Below are 25991 nucleotides of genomic sequence, written 5' to 3'. Positions count from 1 at the left end.
ATTTAGATAAGGAGGATAATTTGTAAATATATTTTAAGGTCTAGCTATTATTCCAATATACTCTCAGAAAGTCTTCAGTTAATTAATTTATTAGGAGTTCCCAATTGCATAATTATATAAATATATATTTTTACCACACTGATTTATTAACAGTGCATACCCAAGGAAAGAGAATTCATTTTTTTGTTCCTTTATCTAACAACCTAACCCTGAAACATGACGTGGGCCTGCAGTAGGTGCAGGTCAGTCTGTTTTAAGAACCCCCCCCCCCCCCCCCGTTATTTTCACACAGGACTCTATATATTTTTATATTACATTGTTACATTATCAGATTATCTAACAAAATGTCAGATGCTTCAATAAAAAACCTCACTCTCTGTCAAACGATTATGTCAAGTTTATGTTTTCACTTGCCACTATTCAATGGATACTGGCAGAGTTAACTTGAATGGATTTAATACTGGCATTGTGTAGGTTGTATTTTTTGCAAACTGCAATCTGTTTCTTGCAAAACAAAAAAGTTTCTTGTTATTTTCAATTACAAAATATTCTAGTTCCCAACCATCCTGGAAACCCCTGTTCTCTAACTTTATGGACTAATTGATTCTCTGTTGCAGTTTTCATTGATCATACTTTGCCATGCTAACTATCTATTGCTTCTAAATGGGCACCTCAAGGATGGTTAGGGGGAAATGAGGTAGGGAAACATATCTGTGTTTCACAGACCTCAGTGCACAATGCATCATCTTTAGGCTTCAGTGCACAGTACAATGCTAAAATGCAAAATTACCTCGACACCAATCAGCCTGGGTATGAGTCTGGGTATGAACCTGCGACTTAACAACTATAAAAAAGAGCCAGCTTCATCTGCAGTAATGGTGATAGAGCTTTTAATCTGACTAAAAGGGGTCAGATCCGTAATGTCAGTGCATCACACAAATAAGCACGGTAAGTACAGTAATAGAGAACCATACAGAACATGCACCATAGGATATTATCAGGTAAGAAAGTACCAGCCACACTTTTGGGATCATTTGGCTGGCAGTCTCAAATAGAAAGGTCAAAGATGGGCAATATCAGGCCTGAGGCCAATGCCTGTGCTATCATTGGTGGTTTTATATAAGAGACTTCAGTCTCAAGTGTTTCCAATCGAAACATCTTTTATGGGCATATTAAATATAGACAAGTGGCAATTTACATACAGCTTCTGACAACGTATCTGGCACAGGTGATTTGTTGGTGCCCTCCTATATGAATAGTTAAAAACCCCTGAGGAGACTTAACCTTTTCCAAAACCCTTGCTGGAGCCATCCCCTCCCTCCTGCCTCACATATCCACTTGAGGGTTTAGTCTAAATATAAAGGTGTTGTCACTGTCGTAAATTAAAAGGTTGAACATCCACTGAGGCACGTAGACTTTGATATCACATAATGGAGGGCTGTTTCCAGTAGAATGACCTCCATGTTGATCCAGACGAAGGTATCAGAATCTGACATTGTTGCTGTTTTCTGTGGATAATGGTTGTATAAAAGTTATATAAAAAATGCTATTGTAGATATGCTGTTGTAGTTCCAAGTTCAAATCATATGCATCAGGTTTTTATTTTTTAATATATATCTATAATTTGCATTTATAAATTCCTCCAATAGTTCCCTGACGGTGAAACTAAATAACAGCCCTCGTTTCCTCCAAAATTTAAATTAAAAGGCCAGAGAAGCCAATCCTCTTTACCTTTATCATTGGTAGGTGTTGAACCAATGATACACTTTATTTCATTTTATGAAATATACATAGCTTAGTACCTAAAAAGATGGAATGGAAGTAGGCCATCCATCTTGCGCTAGTCACAATGTAGATGCTACGACAATGCTGTCTGTGTAAATGTCTTAGCAGGTCACAATTGAAAGACACAACCATCTTATTGTAAACTTTGTCTAATTTCTAGCTTATTTTCAGTACTGTTGAGAAAGAATGTATTAGAATGCACAGTTTAATTGTAAATTACATTATTATTTTTAAATACAGTACTGTATGTCAAAACTTCAAAACCAGCTGATGTTTACCAGAATCAGATTATAACTTGAATACAGTTCTCTCACCATAAACTGAGCTTTTCCAGGCCTTTTGCCAGTTACCACCATTAACAGCTGTGTGCTATGTTACTGCTCTGCTAGTTCCTAAAATAGACATTACTGGACTAATCAAAACCACAGGAGCAGGCACCTAGTTATTTACACTGAAAGGAATGTTGCAGTTTCTATTTGGAATGTTTCATGCTCCTCATTATGTATATTCCCTTCATTAAATAATAGTCTTTTGCACCAGTAGCCTTGTGTCTCAGCGTAAGTTTTTACAGCACATTGTAAGATATTTCAAAACCATACGGTTTTAAAAATAAAATGTATTTTTGCATTATGTCTCGGAATGCTTTGTTTTTGTTAAAAAAAACCAATTGTTTCTAGTTTCTTATTTTTTTTGATTGTATTACCCTGGCCTTTATCTAATAATTATTATCAGATATTATAGTGAAATAATTACTTGATAAATTACTCCAACTAATCCCCCCCCCCCCCCCCCCCCTGTTTACTATAACTAAAATAATTGCTGTTCAGTTGGAGACATTCTTTACACACCCAATTTAGTGGCCTGGCCAGCCTTACACTGGATTAAACGATAAGCAAGAGATATATTTTATTTTGTTTTTGTCACTTGCACTTGGCTCTTGATATGTATACAAACAATAGCATTCAAAGTATTTGGCTGGTGGCAATAATTGTGTCTAAATAAAGCTCTGAAAACACAATGGTCAACAAGTTAATCCAGCTAATTTGGGAGGCAATTTAGTGTAGGGATTGAAACAAAGGACAGATTCAGGAGATCCTAGGATTTTGCCAGGACTCCCTTGAAATGAGATGTTTATATCAGGGGTTCTATCCTGGTAAAATAAATACATTTGAAATTTGAAATTTAGGTTTTAATTCAAACCACAGCCACAAGCTTGTTGTGTGTCCTCATTTGACTTGCCTCAGTCCTATCAACTGAAAAATGCAGTATTAAAGCTGGTTTATTCAGTACATCCCAACAGCTGTGACCATAGATACTGGGGTTATTTATTATTTTAAATAGGGCAGTATTACATATCAACGCTTTTAAAGACTGGAATACATTAGGCTCACATGTGCTGTTAGGTATGCTTGTTTAACCTTGGTACTCTTTCAGTGATATTTAGATCCACTGTAGTTTAGTTCTATTAAAGAGATTGTACAATGTAGTATTTTACACTTTAGTAATACCCTTTAGAATCTTGTTCATTTTGCATACAAATACTTTGTCAGCCAAGTGTCTTTTCCAAGTCTAAACATTTATGAAAACATTTGTCTACTAATAGCCAGTCTCTAACCGTTCCTTCCAGGTTTCCTGGCATGGCTCTCTCTCTCTCCTCACCCCTCTCTACAGGTGTACCTCAAGGATCTGTCCTAGGACCCATCTTGTTCTCACTTGACACCCGCTTGCTAGGCACTCTCATCTCCTCTCTTGGCTTCTGATGCCCAGATCTTCCTCTACTTTCCTTACTTCAACTCCCACATCTCCTCCCACATCACAGAATGCCTCTCAGCTATCTCAACTTGGACGCATTCACACCACCTCAACCTCTCTAAATCTGACCTCCTCTACTTTCCTTCTGCTTCCTCTCTCTCCTCGGACCTCTCCATCGCAGTCTCGCTTGACAAACTCTCTCCATCTTCTTCTGCTATAAACCTAGGTGTTACTCTTGACTCCTCCCTACCGAATTTGTCCTTTTCTCACTACTTACTCCACTCAACTCCTGGCCCAAGGTTGTACTCGCCAGAGAATTGTGAGGGTCTGGAACCAACTCCCCAGTAATGTTGTTGAAGCCGACACCCTGGGATCCTTCAAGAAGTTGCTTGATGAGATTCTGGGATCAATAAGCTACTAACAACCAAATGAGCAAGATGGGCCGAATGGCCTCCTCTCGTTTGTAAACTTTCTTATGTTCTTATGTTCTTAACTCTCTCCATGCTGGTCCTCCTGCTTCAGCTATCCACCCCCTTCAGCTCATTCAAAATTCTGCTGCATTCTCCCAACCACGCTACTCTCATGCAACCCCTCTGCTTCACACCCTCCACCGGTTACCTGTCTCTACTCATATTCAATTCAAGACACTTGTTCTTGCCTACCACTCTCTTTGCCACACCGCCCCTCCTACCTCAAATCCCTTGTGTCTTCTTACACCCCCTCTCGCCCTCTCCGCTCCTCTTACTGGCCGACTGGTCATGCCTTCCCTCCCCTCTGTGGTGGAACCAGCTGCTGAAGAACTTCAGGACTGCCCCATCTCTCATTGCCTTCTGCCATCTCCTCAGACTCACCTGTTTAGATTGCACTTGTACACCTCTTGATCTAACCCTTCTACTATGTACTGTATTCGCTTGTCCTAAGCACCACGTTACTGGATCCTCAGTTGATGCACTATCCTTGCACTATTGCACTACTATTATATCATTGTAGATATAGATTGTTGTAATCCCAACTTGTTGCTTTTTATTTCATATTGTACTTTAGTAGTATAATTTGCACTTACTGTAAACTATACAGTAGTTTGGCTGTTGCTTGATGGAGCTCATTTTATAATCTGTACATCAACAGATGTAAACATTTTATCTGTTTAAATTAGGGCCCTCCCTAGCTTTTTACATAAACAAACAAACACATGCTAAAATGCACTTACAGATATGTTGATTTTCCAAGTGTTTGTGCTCATGGTATATTATAAGCAACATTAGCTGTGTAAATATTATCAACAAGAACAACTCTCCCAATGTTACTGTACATGGCATGGCAGCCTTGTAAACAGATTAAGATTCTGAATACGCATTTATATTTACAGTAATACTATCTGGCCTGTGTTTGCCAGCAGGAGATGCAAACCAGGAGATCAAGTACAGTAACATGGAGATTTGTCCCAGTTTTTGCAGACACAGTCTCTAATAAAATCATTGGATGTAAGAAAAAAACAAAACTCACAGCTGCAACACTTACTGTATCACATTGTTTATAACAAAAGTGAGAATATGGAAACATAATTATAGGTAATATTCTAATTGGGATTGTCACAAAGACGGCCGGAGTGGGTGGCGTCAGACCAGAAGCAGGAAATAAACAGACAGAGAGGTGTGGTTTGGTGAAGCTGAGCGAATGCTTTCGCTCAGCATTTAATAAACAGAACAGAAAATAAAAGGTTTTAAACACAAAACAGGACACGGCACTTGCGCCAAAATAAATAGACAAACAAAACGTACTAAACACTGAACAAACGGTGCACGGAGAGACAAACAAACACGGTGAGTACAAACACTTATAGATTATTTCACTTTAACATTTCTCCTTCTCTTTCGCACCCGTTCTCCACTCTCGAACACCCAACCCCGAGTGAATGCTACGTGTCTCTATATATACTGTTGTGCTGGGATTCAATTACTAATTAATTATTCACTTGAATCCCAGCACGTGAAGTGATTTGTGCCCTCCTCGTGCCTAAATACAAATCTACCTTTTTAAATCACACGTGAAACACAGACCCGTTTATATCCCGTGTACCAATCTATACACCAACATTAACACACGCACGCAACATACAACACATAATATGCACACAGGGGCGGGGCACATTGCCACAGGGATATATAATACTTTGGTAGCCAGGCCATCTGGAGAGGGACAGGCTCCAGTAATTTTACAGACAGGCAGATGCAGCCAACAATGTGTCCCACACAGCTCATTGAAGTGTTTAAACAGGTGGTTTAGAAACTTGGCTTCAACACTGTTCAGCATTGGTAGCTTGGTCTTCTTATAGTAACCATCAGCGAAATAACATTTTTTAAAGAACTCAGTTGACCAGAGGACAATAGCCTGAAAGGTATTCTTAGATAAGAATTTAGACGACGAACACACTTTAATTGATCCTCTTGAGGCCCGAATAGAAGAGACGAAAGTGTGCCGCCATATATTAGATTTTTCCAGTTTGTTGATGGAAGGTTATTGAAAGACTTTTTTTTTTAATGAATACTTTACACTCCCTGACATTGCATACGACAGTAAGCACTCACACGCGAGTGACACATATCTGATTATTTCATTCTAGCCCGTTCCAACCCTTGTCCGTTTTTCAGGGAACACAAAAAAGATACAATGTCAAAAATACATAGCTGAAAGGACTGTGTTTTAAAATAAGTAGGCTTCCATTTTGATGTACTGTAGTTGGTTTTGTTGGTACAGTACTATATTTTCAACAGAAGAAGTATTTTAATTCAGAACGGTATGATTCTGAAAATATCACTTGCCAAAAGAGACGACACATGGACTGTAATACAGTACACACTTTAAAATCTGGTACGTATTGCAGCAGTATGTAAAATTTCCAATTAACGACCCAACAGCAAAATGAAATCAAAATGCACAGTTAAAATTACCCATGCACAGAAATGCATCCAACCTAAAAGGTAATGCAATTTAGCAAAAGATTAAAAACAACAACAACACAGTTTCCAGAATTAAAACAGTATCCAAAGTCAGTATTCAAAATTGCAGAATATAGTGTTCGATAAGGTCGTAATGTCATAGTTCACTTGCAAATGAAAAAGCACAAAAGTGACTAAAGATCACAGATTTCAAAAAATACATCACAGTATCTAAAACTGTTTAATGATGAACTGTTTTACATTACCGTAGCTTGTCTCATTTACGTTATTTTTGCTGCATTTTCGTGAGGTGAAACTGGAGGATTGTGCTGTCTAACTGCACAATAAAAACAGACTGATTTGGCATGTGAGCAGAAAAAAACCCAAAACAAAACCGCAGGCTGTGATGGATAATCAAATAAATTGAAGAGATGGGCTTTGTATCAGAAAACTGGTGATCGCATAGTTTACAGGAATAGTTTACAAGAAGTGCAATATGAACTAGAATGCAGCAAGTAAGGATTACAGCAAGTTATATCTACAAAGACATATTATTAGTGCAACAGTGCAAGGTTGGTGCATTAGCTGAGGATCCAGTAGCGTGGTGCTTAGGTCAGGCAAGTCTAGTGCATGCTAGGAGGGACAGATCAAGGGATCTATAAATGCAGTCTAAGCAGGTTGGTCTTGTTTATCATTCCCCTTTATTAAACCTGACTAGTATCATGAGAGCAAAAACAGTCATAAAGTAAATGCTGATTAAGATCACATACTATGGGAAAACAGATATTCCTATTACCTTCTTTAAACAGTGGCATAAGCACTATGATTGGTGGGTGCATGTGACTAAAGCATGTCATCAAACTTAATACAGTAATTGGACATGTACAGTACCTGATACAGAACATAGGAATTCCCAGTGTTACATTTGATTTAGCAGGTATCTCTCTACGTAGAAAAGCTAGTTCATCAGTGTGACCGGATAAAAGAGCTGGGAGAGGATGCCTGGGAAGTAATCCAAAATATCACAGCCACAATGAAAATGCACATGTAGCAAGGTCATGGGACCAGGGAACAGGTGGATGAGTATTCCTGAGAGGATTCCTCTTTACATAATATCCTTGTTGGCTAACCTTGAGCCGTAATGCCCCTGAGTTAAAAATAACACAAACTTAAAAAATACATTTACTAATAAAGAACTTTGATCGCTGGTTATTTTCAGTTTTTCTCAATCGCTAAAGCACAGTTACTGATACTATTAGCACAATTCTCAAAACAGTTAACACAAACACCAAAATAGCTGCCCGATTTGCAAAACATCAAATACAATTGCAAAATGAAGCAAACATGTCAAATTTATTCATACATCTTACAAAACCTAATATTGACATCAATAATGTTTAGGTTTATATCGTTTCAACCAAAATAAAATACAACTTTCAACTGGAAATAGATCATGCAATTGGAAGGCTTACATAATCAAACAGAAAACCAGTATACACAAAACCTTTAATGTTTTTTATCATTTCATGGACATTATATTTAGTAATTCATTAATAATTAAAAAGATTATAAACTTGTATGATCAATGTCTCGTATTACAATTATATTTTCATTCTGTGTCACTGAGCCGCCCGATATGTTTGGCCACATCATTTCATCTATGTCGTAGCGGATGTTCTCCCTTCACTCTTTCACTATTCCTTTCAAATGGAACTCTGTAGATAGCCTTCATGCTCACATTGTGCTTCTTGAGGATGCGGTCAATGGTTGACACACGTATGCTGTTCTCACCATAAAAAACATCCTCATGTGCAACTATGCAGCTTTGTATCTCACAAAGGCGGATGCCATTGTTGGCACAGATCAGATCTACAATGGCCAGTTCTTGTTCTGGTGTCAGGAGATGACTACGTCCGCCATGGGCAGCTCTTCTTTCAATCCTAAAAAAAATGACAAATACATTTGAATATTGATATGCTAATATACAATCCACATGCATATTTACTGTGTAAAACAAAGTAGGGAGCTGCGTTGGCATGCAAGCTGCAAACTCTATAAATAAAATAGGTTACATAAAGTACTGCTATTCCCACATACCTATTCTCAGTTCAAAACGCACAAATTATAGATGCAGCTGTTGATCGTCGCAGATTTGGATGGACTGCCAGCCCTGCTTCCCTCATTGCCATCCTGCAGCTGATGGCATGGCCCGCAATTGTTGTTCGGATTTCATTCATTTGTTACAGCAATACGCTGTGGTCTCACCCGGGCTGGCTGTCTCCTGTGTGGAATACCATAACGACGACCATGCTCACCCCTCTGTTCATGTCCACGACCACGTCCACCAGCTTGCCCACCTTCTCCTGCCTGCTCCACATTTCAGCACAATTTGTGATTTATTTTGGGGTTAACATCAACTTTTTATGCTTGAGTGACATTTGATTATAGATTGATAAATTGTGAAATGTGCATTTCCATGTGTGGAATGCTTATTTAAAGTAATGAGCATTAATTGTGAGCAACAGCATAGAGATGTATGTGTTTTCAAAAACAAGACTCATTTATGAAACTTGTATTAAAGTGATGGAACTGCATTTAGTGAACCATGCATATGGTTTAGAATTTTGCATTGTGTGTGTTAACCAGAGACTTGTGTTGGTAGTTTTGCAAACGAGGAGCCAGTTTCAGTGTTTGTGTTCACTGTTTTGAGAATTGTGCTAATAGTTTCAAGAATTTTGTTTTAGCAATTGACTTATCAATAAAGCTGTACTGTGTAGGGGCAATTAACAGCAGTGCGGTGTACAGCAGTCAAAGTGGGCCGTTCCTTTAACCTCTTGTATGAAGTTAGAAAAAACGACATTGTGACTTCTGCGCCCTTATACGACTGGTAAACTCTCTGCGTTGTTGATAGTCACTAATTACATTTAAAAGAACAGTTTAAAACTACAATTGGGATGAAACAAACAAAATCTGTTTATGTTGTACGTAGGAATGCATGCTTTAAATTGTTAATAAAGCAGTTATTGAAAAAAAATACAACGATCCTGTGAAAATCAATGAAAATCTTTGAGAGCACTTATTTTCGCTAGGAACTAAAGTACTTGGTTATAGTTTCCTGCGGGTATTGCATTATTTGTGGTACCATGGAGGCAAGCTGTCAAGGAAACGTGAAACTGAAAAAGGAGGAGAGAAAACTGTTTAGGAAACAAATGAAAGCGAGTCGTACTTTACTGAGACATGAAGGCATTGAAACCGTATCACACCCGACACAGGTACCAGCATCGGCTATGCTTAATAGTTGTAACATTTCGTAAAAACACCGTTTAATTCAGTAGGCTGTATCAGGCTGGGTTGAAAGTTTAAAACAAATTATTGGCCTTTTTGATTATTTTTATCGGCGATGAGTTCTGTATTTTTAAATGTCCTATATGGTGATTAGAAAGTGTGTGTGTGTGTGTGTGTGTATATATATATATATATATATATATATATATATATATATAGATGTATATGTATATATATTAGTGGACAGCAGTTTATTTACGTGACATGCACATCAATACGATGTGCAAAAATCGGTAAATCTATAGACTAACCGGTAAATGTGTAGATTTATCAGCTAAGCGGTCAATCTATAAAATAACTAAAGAGATGGTAGTAAACGATCTCTTACTTGCACCCATTAATACTGTCTGGCAACAATTCACAATGCAAAATAATGTTTTTGCCGGCAAAATGACGTAGCAGACTACATTCTCACTGAAATACAAAACCTACGTGCCCTTAAGTTATGCTTTTTTTTTTTCTAAATGAGTTCAACTGAATAATACTAAATCACACTTAGTAGAGGCATGAGTGTTGCTGAAGAGATGTCATTAATACCGTACTTTATGTTTGTCTTAAATTTTGATTTAAAATAAAATCGGGAAAGTACTTAAGGTAATTTACCCATGTAGATAACATATCTTACAGAAATCTTTTTTTGACCATTAAGCTCCCTGATGTTACTTTATTTCCAAATTCACCTCAAATATTGTAGCATTAACTATCATCTCCTTAGTTATTTTATAGATTGACTGCTGAGCGGGGGGATCTTTATCGATTTTACACATGAACAGTAATATACTGTATGTGTGTGTGTGTGTGTATATATATATATATATATATATATATATATATATATATATATATATATATATATAATGACTGGAACTTACATTACATTGCTCCAGCATGTCCAGATTTCTTTCAGGGCTGTGGGGTCAAACACCCAACTGTCTTTTTTTTTCCCCCCCCCCCCACATAATCATTCTTCTGACCGGGGAGGTGTCTCTTAATATTTATTCCATGAAAAAAAAAAAAAAAAACGCATAATGGTTGCAAAACATGTAATGTATTTTATTCTGAAAGGAAATAAAATATAATAACATTAACAAGAAGCAACTTGTGTTCAGGTTGTTGCAGTTAAATTGTCTCTTGTTTTTCTTTCAGAAAAGTAATGGTGTCAACCATTGCACTTGTTTCAAAGTTTAGCCATAGTAATGGCTAAACTTCTCGCATCATACATATTTGCAGTCAAGGTATTGAATAGCAAAGAGCCGGTTTTCATCTTAGTCCAGGGAGTTGTCTATCTAGTCTATATACTTCATTTACAATTCAAATAGTATGACAAGTCTTAATTATATTTAAATGTACTTCTCGAGAAAAGAAAAAAAAAATATGGCGGTTGAACTTCGGACACCAATTATATTAGGATAAGAAATCCTTTTAAATTAAAACCATTTGTCAGGTTGTAAAAAGAGAAAACAACTTTGGGGGAGCTTGTCAGTCACCTTGTCAAAACAGGTGACATACTGCCATTTTTCATTTTTATAGGGTGTGTGCTAAACTTAACACATCACAGTGCTTGAGTGTGCGCCTTCCTTGTTCTCAAAATTAAAAAAGTATATGTTTTGTAACACTTGTTTCAGAGCCTAGTTGTAGCAAATGGAGGCCTTGGCAACGGCGTGAGCAGACAGCAGCTCCTGGAGGTGCTGATGAAGTGCGGCTCAGTGGCTGCACTGCTGATGCCCCCTAACAAACCTTACGCATTTGTGACATTTGGATCGACAGAGGAAGCCCTGATGGCCCACACAACCATCAATGGCTTCCAACTCCAAACCGAAGACCAGGCAATCACCTTGTATTTAAACTTTGTGGAGAAAGGTAAACTTTATTTTGTTAAATGAAAATAATAAAAAGGGTAGGCTGAAAAACATGACGACCCATATTCTTTTCATTTGGACATTGTTTGGACAAATGCTACATATAATGTAACTAATGTGAACTTTGTCTGCATGTTCAAGGACATGCCTATTCCTCTGTGATTACAGTCTCTTAACTGGGCCTCATGAAACATCAGAAAATCCTGCGAGATGATCAGTAAAAGTCTGTTGGATCTGCTGTCTTAAAACAGGGAGATGCAACTTTTATATAAATATATACATATTACAGAATTCATGTCAGGATTCTGTTAGTACGACAAACGATTCAGTTGTTTCAAAATAATATACTTTAAAACCATGTCTCCTGGTGACCATATAACCTACCTTTATGCTGTAGTGTTTTTAGCAAAAATGCACTTACTTCTTATATTAGTATTCCCCATATGTGCATTCTTGCTGAAAATGGATTTTTTTTTCCAAAGGGCTATTTTAGAAGTTAAGAGGGTCAATAGGGCATCCTCCTCACAAAAGTATAGGGTCTGCTGTGAGGCTGAAAATTACACTAATTATTTAATCTGTAGTATTTTGTATTTAATTATATCCTGATGTAACTATCACTGACACGGTTATCTGCTCCGTTATTGAATTGTATTTTGTCATATACTTGTACTTGCTAGAACCAAAGTCATTGTATTTTTATCTTGCTCTTAATTGTATTATTACTTGTACTGTGATTCTTGAAATGTATTTTTGTTTACAACTGTAAGCCGCCCTGGATAAGGGCGCCTGCTAAGAAATAAATAATACAATAATAATAATACACAACCCAGTTACACAATGTACATCTTTATAAGCATTCACAGTGTGTCATATAAAACAAATGGTAAAAACAAATGGTTCCCAACTCTCTTCAACCAGACAGAAATATTTATACCTCCTCAATACATTTTATTATGACCAGTTTCAAACAACACATTTTCTATAGTGGTCCCTGAAAACCAGCAACACTTTTTGTACATTTATAGTATATAGAAAATTCCGCTTTTGATCACCAGATGGTGCTGTCACCTAACCAAACCTGAAGTTGAGCCAAGGTTCTGGTTGTTACAGCTTTTTACAAGGTGAACAATGAAAAGCAATCTGTGATGCCAAACTGTTTAATGCACATCTTCCTGCAGTTGATTGTAAAGACAGCGCATGCCAGAAGCTGCCTGCAGGTCTCCGAGTTGTGGAGGAGTTTGTATCGTCTGAGGAGGAGCAGCAACTACTGTCAAGTATTGATTGGGGTTCTGACATGAGCAGTGAAAGTGGTGAGTAGAAAAAAAGAAGAAAACTCACTGGGTCAGATATACTTCCATATTGTACCAGGATAAAGTGTAATGAAGGCTTAAGTCAATTTTCTTAACTTTCAGAGCACTTGCCTGGATTTCCCACTTTACCTTATTAGGTTGTGTTGAAAATGCCCCTTCATTTAAGTTATACCAGTATAGCCAAAGTTTAGGGGCCTTTTAATATGATAATACATGTGGAACAGGTATAATTGCAGAAAGTGTAAGTCTAGCATTATCCTTAAAGCACGAAGGAAAAAAGGACCTGTACTGGTCCCCGCATAGTTATGCTAGATTGGTGTTTGCTTTTGTTTTTTTCTTTTGAGATTTTTCAAGTACAGTGCCACAGTATAGATTTTAAAGTTGAAAGTGTTGCTTGTGCTCAGAGTGTTAAAGTCTCACTCCTGTGTTCTCCCAGAATGAGACGGGGACTGGAAGTGAAGGAGTGAGACTGTAACACATTTTAATCTTCTAGTATGTAATTCTGGCCCTTTTTACATACATTAAAAAAAAAAACAACATATCAATAGCAAGAAATATGCTTGGTAAGTATAGGTTAGTAATATTCGAATAATATTAAATATAAAAGATATTATTCAATAACTAACTACAATTATCAATTATCGCGAGAGGTATGTGTGGATTGTGGGTTTCACAGATATAAATGCTTCTTTCCCTTTTCATTGCAGCCCAAAAGACTTTAAAACATCGGCGAGTGAAACACTATGGCTATGAATTCCGATATGATAATAACGATGTAGACAAGGACAGCCCTCTACCAGGAGGTATGTGGCATATTAGTTTATGTCTAAAAGTGTTTTTGCTTTGGATTTTAAAATCACGTAGCCTTCTGAACCCTTTGCATGATGTTAACCAGTCTTTATGGGTTATATTTAGGGGTTCTGATATTTGGGTTGTATGTCAAATCCTATGTATGCCAACTTGTGCAGGTTTGCTCATTTTCAAGTAATTCTTCTTGCGTTGAATCAGTGTTCTTAATGTGAGCACCATCTTTAAGTCATCAAGGAGAGTAATTCACCTTGTAACTGGTGGGTGAAATGAGAACACAGGCAGCTGGGAGTTTTTTTGAATTGTGATTCATTGTCCTAAATCTACCAGTCATTTGCTTTAAAATGATTTGCTTTTTAACAGGCCTGCCTGAAATCTGTGAGGAAGTGCTGGAGAGATGCCTGGTGAAGGGATATGTAAACATCAAACCTGACCAGCTGACAGTAAACCAGTATGAACCTGGACAAGGTATGGCAAGGGGTTTTAGTGTTTCTTATTGATGCATTAGGGTGGGTTTGCACCAGGTGATTATTGCTAGCAATTATTCTAATCTGCACTTGTCAATTTATTGTTGGCAATATTGCTAGCAATTCCATGACAATTCAGTGATTCAACTGTTTAACTATAGAAAGTATTGTACACATATAAAGACCTATTCAATATATTTATATTGGGAATTTAGGTAATTTAATTTTATGGCTTCATGTTACCTGCAGTGAAGCTGCATGTGAAATTGATAACATATAGGAAAAGTATAAAATCCCCAATCTCAGATTTAAAATCTTACCTGTGTAGTGTACCACTATTTCAGTATAGTATGCAGTAGGATATAATTCAGTCCAATTTTGGCCCTTAAATCTGTTTAAAACGACCACATAAAATAATATAAAAATGAGTTAGTACTGTAAATGTTCTTAAATACTGCAGCAGGTTTTTCTTTCTATCTACTTTAATCAGGGTATAGATTATCTCAAGTGTGCAGTTAGCAAAATAATTAATCAACTATGGTGTTTAAAGTATTATTTTTATTATTCATGTAATGCTATGTAATGCAATAACATTACAATGTCATTATCAAACATAATTAGTAAAAAAAACCCCAAAAAACCACACAATTAAACATAAACACAATTAGAAAAGATGAACAAAAATGAGGAGAAATGAGTTGTACACTGTATATTAAAGTACAGTTTTAAATCAAGTTTGTCTACCTTCACACCAGATTCAAATCCAGGCTAGGTGAAAAGCACAGAAGGGTACTGAGAATACAGAGAAAGTACCAGCATGGTTTTAAATAGGCACTTCCTTCTGTTTACAACTTCATATTGATACACAGCACACAATATATATTTAAAGGCAGAGTGCATCAATCCATCTGTTCATAATCTGATGTCATGTAATCATTATAGTAGTTTTTAGCCATTCACTAACTGTATGTTATTATGCCCAGTTTCTAATGGACTGAATACTGCTATTCATTTTATATGGTGCATTGTTTTAAAAAATAAATAAATAAAAAAATCCATCAGTGGTTACAAAAGCCACTGACCCAGCCCTAATACACGGTTTCATTTTATTTTTTTGACAGGGATCCCTCCCCATGTTGATACCCATTCTCCATTTGAAGACACAATAATCTCCTTGAGCCTTGGAGCAAAGGTAATTAGCATTGTTTAAATGGCATGCTAATTGCAGGACTGGCAATAAGTCTCCCATGGAAGTGCAGTCTGAGCCTCTTTGATTTGTGACCTGTATTGAAGATAAATGATGTACATAAATAACTTTAGCTGTGACTTATTAAACTGACAGTACAACATGGAAAGAGCTAAACTGCTATGTGTGGAAACTTCTGCGCTGTTCATTCAAAATAAACATTTGATTTCCTTGCTTGCCTGTTGATGAGCTTATCATTACTATATACTGAACTTCTTCAGAACTCACAGCAGTATTCATTGATTGGTGTGTCATGGCATGCAATTTTATAGAAGAAGGGTTTTTCGTTATAGTGTAAAGAGTTCTAAACCCAGTAAATGATCATTGAGCGTGTTGCATCCAGCGTTTTAATTCCACCTGTAATGATGTGATATTGATTGTGGTTTGCAGTATTGAAGAAAACAGTTCAATCAAGTTAAGCATGGTAACTCTTCACTTTGACCTGTGACCTAATAGGCTTCTCTCGTTTGAACCAGGGATTAAACCTCTTTGCCAATAAGAACTGAAGTGCTCTCAATCAGAAGTGTTATCGATCTGTTCTCTGAGAAACCAGAAAGTTTGTTTCTTTGACCCCAAACCCAGAAAGGGTTTCTTCTGAGGGTCTGACCTGTAGAAACAAGCCTGTTTTGAATTTCTGGTAGTTCACAGCATCTGGAAGGTACAGTAAGTGCCTGAGCTATAGGGACATACCAAAGAGGTAAAGCCATAAGATACAAAGTCAAGTGGACACATGTTTGGGCTAATTCATTGTAGCACCAAACAGAAAAGTGTATTCTTGGTTATTTGTGCTCATCTGTTGGTGTAACAATGTGACAGCATCAAACCAGTACAGTAGAGCCCAAAGCCAGTCATTCATCATTTGATAGGCTTTATTTTTTAAATTGCTTTGAAATGGTTTGTGATAATGCGTAATGTTTGGTTCCAGCGAGGGAAATGTTTGGATTAGCGTGACAGCTTGTCTGGTTCATTTGGGTGACTTGCTTTTTTCTGTATTAAAGTATTAGATTATTTATATTTTCATAATGTGGCTGGTATTATTGCAGCAGTTGTGATGATCAGCCAAAAAATGTAATAAGACCTTCTTTTGTACTATGTTTGTAGTTTTTCATTTGTGAACAAATAGAATGAAATGTAGGCAGGATTGGAGGCTCGCTTGAGATGGTAAGTCACAAGAAATGAAGTTCTCCATTTATTGTTAGGCTTTTTAATGCATGTTTTATAAAAATAAAACAATTCAAACTTTTTAAAATAAGAATTTAAGAATTTATATAGCTTTTTAACACTGACCAAAACTTTGATATCAAAGGGAGTGGCATTTATATCTGCGCGCATAAGTTTACCATGTCAAGTTCCCTATCTGTGTATCTATTTTATAATGCATATGTTTTAGCAGGGCAACTTCTGGAACTCCGTAGAGTTTAGGGGATATAACATTTGAATTCATATTCTACCACTGTTGCAGCCTGATTAATTCTTAAGGGCGTTAAAGCAGATGCAGTTGTAGAGATAGGGTTGTTGGAACTAATGCAGTAGTTTTTTAGATCAATCAATAATGCTTCTCTGAAATTCATTGCACTCCACGGGGGAGATGTGTTTATTTCAAGAATCAGATCAATATATAACAATGTTCTAAAACAATAGCTTCCCAGAGGCACCTAATGCACTGGGCTGTTAGTTTATTATTATGCTTCACAGAGAACTTGTTTGAATTGAACAAGGACCATTTAATACACACAGGGCTAAAATCTGTTAACTTTTTTAAATTGTAGAAGGTGGCTACAGGGGAAGAAGTGTGTTCATTTGTAGCTATTCCCACCAGTTCCTTTGGCTTTTTCCAGGATATCTTCAATAATTGCACTCCCTGTGCTGTTAGCCACAGTAACGGACTCTTTTCCTTTCAGTTTGTTGTGTTTTAATGTGTATGATATTTCCAGAGAGAAGAGGCCTTGGATTATCATCAGAAGTTTACCTACTGTTTATCTACTGTAGCTTCATGCTATTTTAGTTCTAGCAGTTTATTTAAAAACTAACAGTTGAGAATAGTTTCATGAATAAACTGTATTTAAACAATCAGAACACACCAAGATAACTGGAGATTTGTGAAGGGTCTATCCAGTAGTTGTAAGTTAAACACATACCTACTGGTGTGTACCTTCAAGTATTAATATCTGTTTAGTTTTATACTTGTTGCCTGTTTAAAATTACAAACAACCATTTACATAAAAAGTCTTAATAATGTCACTTCTGCACACAATTCTAAGAAAGACTATGAAGCAAGTGTTCAAGAGGGCCCAGCTTTGTTAATCTTCTTTGTAATTATTTGACAGCTGTTGATGTGGAACATATCGTTTGTTGCACAGTTGATGACAGGACAGGGATTTTATGTGGAGTAAGAATTCTTGCTGAACATTTTATGAACTGGCCATTGATTCAGTTATAAAGGTACTAAACTCAAGGAGAGGAGAGTAAAAGCTTGCATGAAAAGGACAAGGTGGGTTTCTTTGCCGTGGGTCGCGAGGGAGCCTGTTCTAGGCTTGAAACAGCCTTTAAAAAATCAAGAGGTCCTGAGATGGGATTTCTAGCTAATTGATTCGAAAGCTTTGCTGTGCAATAGAATCCAATTGATTTGTAATCAGGGGTTCAAGTAACCTCAACACTGGTAACAGCTATTCACAAAATCAACATTTTCAGTCATCAGGAAGCTGCATTTCCATTAGGGACATATTTATAAGATACGTGGTTCTCCCATGATCACACACTTCTCCCTTCTTGTGGCCCTAATGTTTCCATCTGCCCGGGCAAATGCACTACTTTCATTATCCAAGATACCAGTTTCAATTTAACTTTAGACTGAAACTAAAACACTGTGGTGTGCCACGCAGAATGTCTAGTTTTCTACCCACTTGTCTAACGCACCAGGTGCTTGAGTCTGCTTTGCTCTCTGTGCTGAACTGCTTACTAACATGTGTGAGAGAGGGCTGCTTTAAAATGTTATAACTTAAAGAGTAACTTCAACTGGTGTGAAATATCAGTTATCTTACTCAATGCATTCTTGTTGTTGTTTAGATTTACTTTGTATCATTTTCTCTGTCAGCCGTCAGATCCTGGTTACTTTCTAAAACCCCTGTTGCCTAAGTGCATCTCTCCGAATCATGTCTACCCTCCAGGTATAGTACATCTGGTACTCCAGAGTGTAACCATTAAAATGGCTCCCTGCAACACTGCTCCAAATGGATTTCTTAATTATGTCCGCTAGAGGCACATTGTTGCAGTGGGACAGGTTTATGGGAACAATGTGGCCTTTCAGAAAGACTTTAGACAAAGCATGTTTTTTTTCTGTGGCAGCACACAGAGAGGTATTGTTAAGAGCCAGTTCAGGTTTCAAACTGGGAATTGGCAGTGGAAGATCTCAAAGCTCAAGCACGATGTATTAGGGGAATCAGCATATGGCTATGAAACCACAGATCAACTTTTGTGTTAAACTGGGGTTCTTAGTTTTGCGGTTTAACTATTTATTAGGGTTTCAAAATCTTTAACTTCTTTTTGTGTGATGACTGAAACTGAAAAGTATACAATTTAACAAGAACAATACCTTAAAGATGTTATATTTCATGCCCATATCAAGTTGTTCTTTAAGAGACCGTTTTAAGCAAAAGATTGGACATGTGAATTCTAACTGCACACTTGATAAGCAAAGGTAAGTCAATAAAGTGTATGGAGTTTTTTTTATTATTATTAATTTAGGGACTGTCCCTCTAAGGCTGGAGCTGGTATTTATTACTTCGAGAAGAGCAGCAGTGCCTTTAGCTGTGATTAGTGATGGACTTTGCTAATTTCGACATTGACCGCATCCAGCAATTAGAACAGAGATTTAAAAAATAATATTTTTTATCAATTTCAATAGGCAGCCTCATAGCACAGAGTCAAGAAATATTTAGCTGGTGTGTGGCAGGGAAGAGCCCTGCACGTAAATAGGGGGCAGGGCAAAGCCCTTCTGATAAATGTATTGTGATGTTATTGCAGTATTATTTAAAAGAATGGGTTATTATTGTTTGGGGTCATGTAGCACGGGTGATTTAAAAAAATATATATAGTGCTTAGTTTAAATGTGGTCTGGCAGGGGCAATGGTAGCAGCTCGGCTCTGCCAGACATCTTGTGAGAATGCGTGGTCGGCAGCGAACTAATTATTAACATATTGGCTGTCGACCACGCAGGTATAAAAACTCTTGTGTAGAATGTGACCCTCTCCAGATTGATTGATTAATTTATTACTAATCTGGAGATGATCACATGTATAAAAACCGACAGCTTTTGCTAGTCTGGGGGTGTACAGAGAGGAGGTACGTGAGAGCGATAGCGACGAGAGTAAACGAAAGTAAGACGAAAAAAAATTGTTACGCGTGCAGGAAGCACAGTACTTGTTTGGGGTGTCAGAATATTTTGTTTTGTTAAAGCTTTTATTGTGGCTCTGTGAGCAGTTTTTTTTTGTACTACCTTTTGATTTATTTTTGTCATTTGAATAAATACGCGCACCAGCACATCAACATGCAGTCCTGTGTCTGTCAGCTTCCTGGTCTAGGCATGTCACCACTCAGCCGCCCTGCCGCAGCGTGCTTTACTGAATTTTATGTAGGCTTAACTATGAAACGGATTCTGATAACCATAAATTCACCATTCTCCACTAATTTATTCATTGAATAATCAAAAGTAATGTATTACAGAATTAATTCAGTAATGTGTATTTATCAAAGTAGTCGAATAATGATTGTATAGAAGTACTCTTACTCATCCTTAAGATACAGTATTTAAAATAAAGTATTTAAAACATAGGCTTTCTAGTTTTCCTTTCTGTTTTTTCTATTTCACCACAAATTCAAATAATCAAAGCCAAAATTCTGAAGTAAAGCTCTGTGTTGAAGGCATTTGCTGAAATGTGCATCTACTTTTCTTGAGTTCAAAAAAAGTGCCATTACAATATTGATGCTGAGAAAAGGCATACAACCATTTTAATCTCAAGTGTTGGCCTCTGTCACCATAGCCTCACTGGAAATCTGATCTTTATTGACTCTGCCACCTTGGAAAATAAAGAAAAAAAGGTAAAAGCGAGAAGAGTAATTGGAAAGAGCTCCTGCGAAGTGAAGCTGTCATGAGCTCCATTGATTTGGCCACGGCAGAGCAGCTTTATTGATTGCGAGTCCTTAGTGAATCAAAAAAAGAGAAGATGCCTTAATCTTCCATTTTGACAACTTGAAATGCTCCTGTGAGGTTTCATTGGAGATACGTTGTATTTGAGTGTAGGGTTTAGTTAAAGATTTCTGTGTTGCTTTGGGAAATATGTCTGTGTGTGAGACAAAAGAACGTGTTCACTTATAAATTTGTAAATGTTACCTGAGGATTTATCCAAGCATAGTATTAAAAATGACCAGAGATGTTTTTTCATACTGTGACCTAAAATACCTCCCTTTCAGTTGCTTCGCTTGTATTGCAATTTTTTTTTCTCTTGGTGCTATTAATATTTTAAAGATCATTTCATTTGTCTTAAAGGAACAGTCAAATATCAATTTTCTGCACCCTTGTATAGAGCAACTTGGTAGGGGATTAAAATGTCAGTTATCTTATAACATATTCATATTTACAGTATGTGGAGTTTAGAATCACTTTTCTTGAGCTGTTTTCAGTTTCATACCCATACTAATTAGCTCTTTAAGATGTTGTAGTCATTCGTAAAACAGTAACAGCAATCTGGCAGGCTTCTCACCATAATGTTTCTGATTGGTTACTGAGATTCCCAATATGTTAAAGCTGAAACGTCTTCAAACCTAAAGTTGAAATGTAACATAATCCAACACTCCTATGCTGCACTAGAGATCACTACAGCCGCCTTATAGTGCAAGTCATTACTACCTGCTGAAATGTAAACCTTCTGCCCATTTTCACAGACCGTTATGGATTTTAAACACCCAGATGGCCGTAGCGTAGCTGTGATGCTGCCTCGCAGAAGCCTGCTGGTGATGACAGGAGAGTCACGCTACCTCTGGACTCACGGGTAAGAACATTACCCAGATACATGGCGACGCCTTGCACACTGGCACTGTAAAATTGGTAGCACACATTACAATTTCAGTAGGATGCTTGCAAGTCAATCTGAAAAGGTTTAGAAGGTGTATTTCAACTGGTTGGAGGTGGTATGTCTTTATTGTGGCTTAATATTAGAGTTTTGTTTTTTGTTTATAGCATCACGCCAAGAAAGTTTGACGTCGTTCCTGCTTCAGAGGCAGACGAGCCCGGAACTGTAAGCAGTGATATTGGGGATTTGACAATAAACAAGAGAGAGACGAGAACTTCTTTTACGTTTAGGAAAGTGAGGAGGACACCGTGTGATTGTGGTAGGTACTGTACTTGGGGAATTGCCAAAATTCAAAATACTACAGCTACAGTAGGTTTCATCAACTGATAAGACTAGGAGAGTAACTGAACAAGAACACTTGTGGATGTTACCTGGCTTAACAACTTGTTGAAACAACTTGCCAGTCAATTTGTTGGCTCACACATTTGAAACAGTGGCTTATATGAATAGACTACAATACTTACTGTCCTCAGTACACTGAACTAGGCTGTCCTCAGTTGCCTTTTTCTCCAGTGGCTCATACAAAAGGAGTAAACAGGTTTTGTCCTTTTGGATTATTGTACCTTTAAAAAGAACGAGTGACAACATTTTGCAAGGTTTCTAGGGAAGTCTAGGTGAGCTACATATATCTCACATCCCAATCACCAATGTGTATGTGTGTGTGTTTTAGGTGGGGACTTACATTTGTTTTGTGCCTTGACAGCTTACCCATCTGTTTGTGACAGCCAGGGCTCCAAAAATCAGGACTGCGCCCCCTCCGTGCCTCAGAGTGATGGAGATGCTTCTCGTCTGGAGCGGAAGTTTGTACACAAAGTCTATGAGCAAATTGCCGATCATTTCAGCAACACTAGGCATTCACCCTGGCCAAAGGTGGTGGAGTTCCTGAAGTCTCTACCCAGAGCGTCCATAGTAGCTGATATAGGCTGTGGCAATGGCAAATACCTGGGGGTCAACCAGGAGCTGTGCATGGTGAGTAACACTCAACTGCTCACTTGACTCAGAGGGACTTGGGGTGTGTGCATAAAATCCCAAATTGAATTCCCTTACCTCTTATAAGTATAACTTCATTCAACCCCATTATTGTTAACCTTTTGATACTTTGTTTTTATTTTTATAAAGTTTAGCCCATTCATCTCTAAGTACAGCTGGTACACCAGAGGGTAAGTATTAACCTGTCCCTCTGCAGTCAATACATCAGGATAGAATAACGCCTAGAAAAATGCAGTAGTTATTATATCCACTGGGGGCAGTGTGTTGCAGAGGGACAGGTTAATGGTTACATTATGGTGTATTCCAATACTGCACTTCTACATTCTTTTTCAAGTCACAGAAACATGTAAGTTATTGGGAAAGCAGCGATTGGTTACCGAGAAGCAGAGCCAAAGTGTGAGGCTTCTGGGAGTCTTGAGTTCTTGTGAAAACTCCTGAAGAAACTCGCTTCCATGTTATCAGCGCCTTTGTGACCTCATGAACTAGAATGAAGGGTTAGCTGCAGCATTGAAATATCTGGAAGGATTAATCAGTACGTTTAGTTCATTAGTAGCTTCAAACGAATGCCATATATAAAATCATCTCTTGTATGCATCCCTTGCATGGGAAAATGTGAGACTTCATAGTAAGTATGATTTACTGGAACAACTTTGGTAGCTGTACTTCAAAGACTTAACCTTAGCTGGAATTTTGACTGCAGGATGAGACATTTAACTACCCAGGAAAATGGTAATGGCAATAATTTTCATTGTAAGTGGACCTTGGATAATAAAGCAAACCGCAGATGGCCCGTCAAGGTGTATCTGCATTCAAATATTTTTTCACGCACTACACTGTAGCACAAGAAAGAAAACGAAGAGTACTGCTGGATTTTTTTTTTTTTTTATAGCAAAACTCTGTACGTGGAACAAATGTTTGACAAGATACAATCTGATGTCTGTCAGTCTAAATGAATGACTACCCGGACCAAACAAAAACTCCTGATTTCTTGATTTGACAAGGAGACATAAAACCTGCTTTTGTAAGCTTGGTCTGGGAGCACAATGTACTTATATGATGAGAATACAGCTGACAGCTTGTAAAGTCCGTCCCCCCCACCCCACCCGATTCAAAACCGTTTCTTTGTTTTGACAGATGGGCTGTGATCGCAGCAGGAACCTTGTGGACATTTGTGGAGAAAGAAAATTTCAGGCTTTTGCGTCGGATGCTCTCTTGGTGCCTTTACGGAGTGGTATTTGTGATGCTTGTATCTCCATCGCTGTGATTCACCATTTTTCAACCGAGGTGAGTGAGTCTGTAGGGACTCTACATAATAAATAGGTTCCCTCTCTGTTGCAAAACAAGCGAAGTTATGACCCTTCTGTCAAAGAAAGTAAAAATACTTTTGTAAGTTCAACTTTCTCTCCAGTTCTTTTTGTGGTTGTAATAAGATATTACTGTGTACTCACTTTTGAGAGTCATAGGGTATTTCCAGACGATTACAAAAGTTGCAGTTATGCATGCACAGAGCCTAAAGGTTGTGTTGTGTGTATATATATTCTCTGAAACGTTTCGAACCAATGCACTGTGATGTGACATCAAAAAATTGTAATTGAACCCATCTTGATTCTCTAGCATGTCTTCAGGGCACACCATTTTGGTTATATGTGACAAGACCTTTAGGCTATTATTTTGTATTCAAGGTAAGACTGTACGAACATACAGTTAATAGATTTTTTAAAAAAAAGCAATATATTAATTAGAAAGACTAATTCACTTTTTTGATTGATTCTGTTAAATCTTTCCAGGAGAGAAGACTTGCAGCCATTAATGAACTTGTGAGACTCTTGCGACCTGGAGGAAGGGCACTTATTTATGTCTGGGCAATGGAACAGGAGTACAAGAAACAAAAGTCCAAGTATTTGAAGAAAAATAAAGCCAAACCCGAGGAGGCTATGCCTGGTACACTCCAGCAGGAGTTCAGCAGTAACAGAACAGAAAGCTCCACCGTTTCAAGCTATGAGGCTGCAGATTTTAAGAAGTCTCCTTCAGTTGCACAGAATCAGTGTGAGCTGCGAGTTCACATGAACCGAACTTCCTTCCATTCCCAAGATCTGCTTGTGCCCTGGCATCTCAAAGAAAGTGTGGAAAAGAACAAAAGTGCAGAGGAGGCTCTAAGAGAGTCCACCGATCACAGCAAAGCAGCTGAAAATGCACCTGTCTTCCACCGCTTCTATCATGTGTTTTGTGAAGGGGAGTTGGAGAACTTGTGTAGAAAAATTGAAAACGTCACAATTTACAGTAACTACTATGATCAAGGAAACTGGTGTGTCATTATTGAAAAATGTAAACCATTCTGTGTAAAAATGGTTTAATTTTATGTTTTGAACTTTATTATTATTATTATTTATTTATTAGCAGACACCCTTATCCAGGGCAACTTACAATCGTAAGCAAAAACTTGTATTAAACAATGAAATGTTGTATGTATTTTTAAAAGCCTAAGGAATAAACAAGTGAAAAGCTCATGGAAGAATCTTGTATTTGTTGCTTTTTGTAATATTGCGATTAATTAGGACTTGGATTCACATTTAGGACCCCACCAGAAACCAATTGCAACACTAGGTCTTCAGGGTCAGGATAAATGGGCTTCATGTGATTCAAAGTGAATATAAAGTCTGGAAAACTACAGAAAAATGATAATGGACTTCAAGATATTATTATATATATTGTTCTTTCAGATAAATTAAGTACTTAAGACCACTTTTTGGTCCCATACTGGCAGTCTTATCAGTCTGCACTTTTTGCATATACTGTACTTGTACAGCAATTCTTTATGAACAGATATTTGGAAATACTATAGTGAAAACTAGGGCTGAATGTTAAGGAAAAAAACATTTCATAAACAGTCTTTAGATTAAACAATACTTTTTAAAATGAGACGAAATGTCTATCCCGCTCTTAAACAATCAAATTAAAATTGACTTTAAGAAATTTGTTAACAAACAGTTATTAAAGTTTTGTGAATAGGTCCTGGAGACTAAAAAGAAAAACATACTTGTTTCCTCTCAAAATAAACACAAATACATTAATAAATTAAAACTAATCAAGATGTTCTTTAACAGATAGAAGTATGTGGGGCACTTGGTTAACAGCCCCCCCCCCCCCCCACACACACACACAAACAAAATAGTAATAATAATTAATAATCGACTCATCTCATACAGCTCACATCAGTGTTCCAGTGTAAATAATAAACTGCAATAAACCAGGTTTGAACCTTATGATTTTTTTTTTTTTTTTTTAGCTAGAACTGCATAAAAATCCACCCTGCTGATTGGATGTACACACTTTAGGACTGGAATTAAGGGATGAAACCACATG

The 25991-nt window shown here is 37.3% G+C and overlaps 1 protein-coding gene across 1 annotated transcript; it reads left to right on the top strand.

Moving 5' to 3' along the window:
• Positions 1-9584: 9584 nt before the first annotated feature.
• LOC117973055 (alkylated DNA repair protein alkB homolog 8-like) lies at positions 9585-25135 on the top strand. Its single transcript, XM_034924033.2, has 11 exons — positions 9585-9748; positions 11447-11681; positions 12859-12990; positions 13698-13793; positions 14161-14265; positions 15386-15456; positions 21451-21557; positions 21746-21897; positions 22342-22607; positions 23763-23912; positions 24416-25135. The coding sequence occupies exons 1-11, from the start codon at positions 9620-9622 to the stop codon at positions 24980-24982; spliced, it is 2010 nt and encodes a 669-aa protein (XP_034779924.2). The 5' UTR covers positions 9585-9619; the 3' UTR covers positions 24983-25135.
• Positions 25136-25991: the final 856 nt, after the last annotated feature.

The sequence above is a fragment of the Acipenser ruthenus genome, chromosome 9, assembly GCF_902713425.1.
Source record: "Acipenser ruthenus chromosome 9, fAciRut3.2 maternal haplotype, whole genome shotgun sequence".
Taxonomy (NCBI): domain Eukaryota; kingdom Metazoa; phylum Chordata; class Actinopteri; order Acipenseriformes; family Acipenseridae; genus Acipenser; species Acipenser ruthenus.
This window is presented reverse-complemented; position numbering and strand designations above follow the sequence as displayed.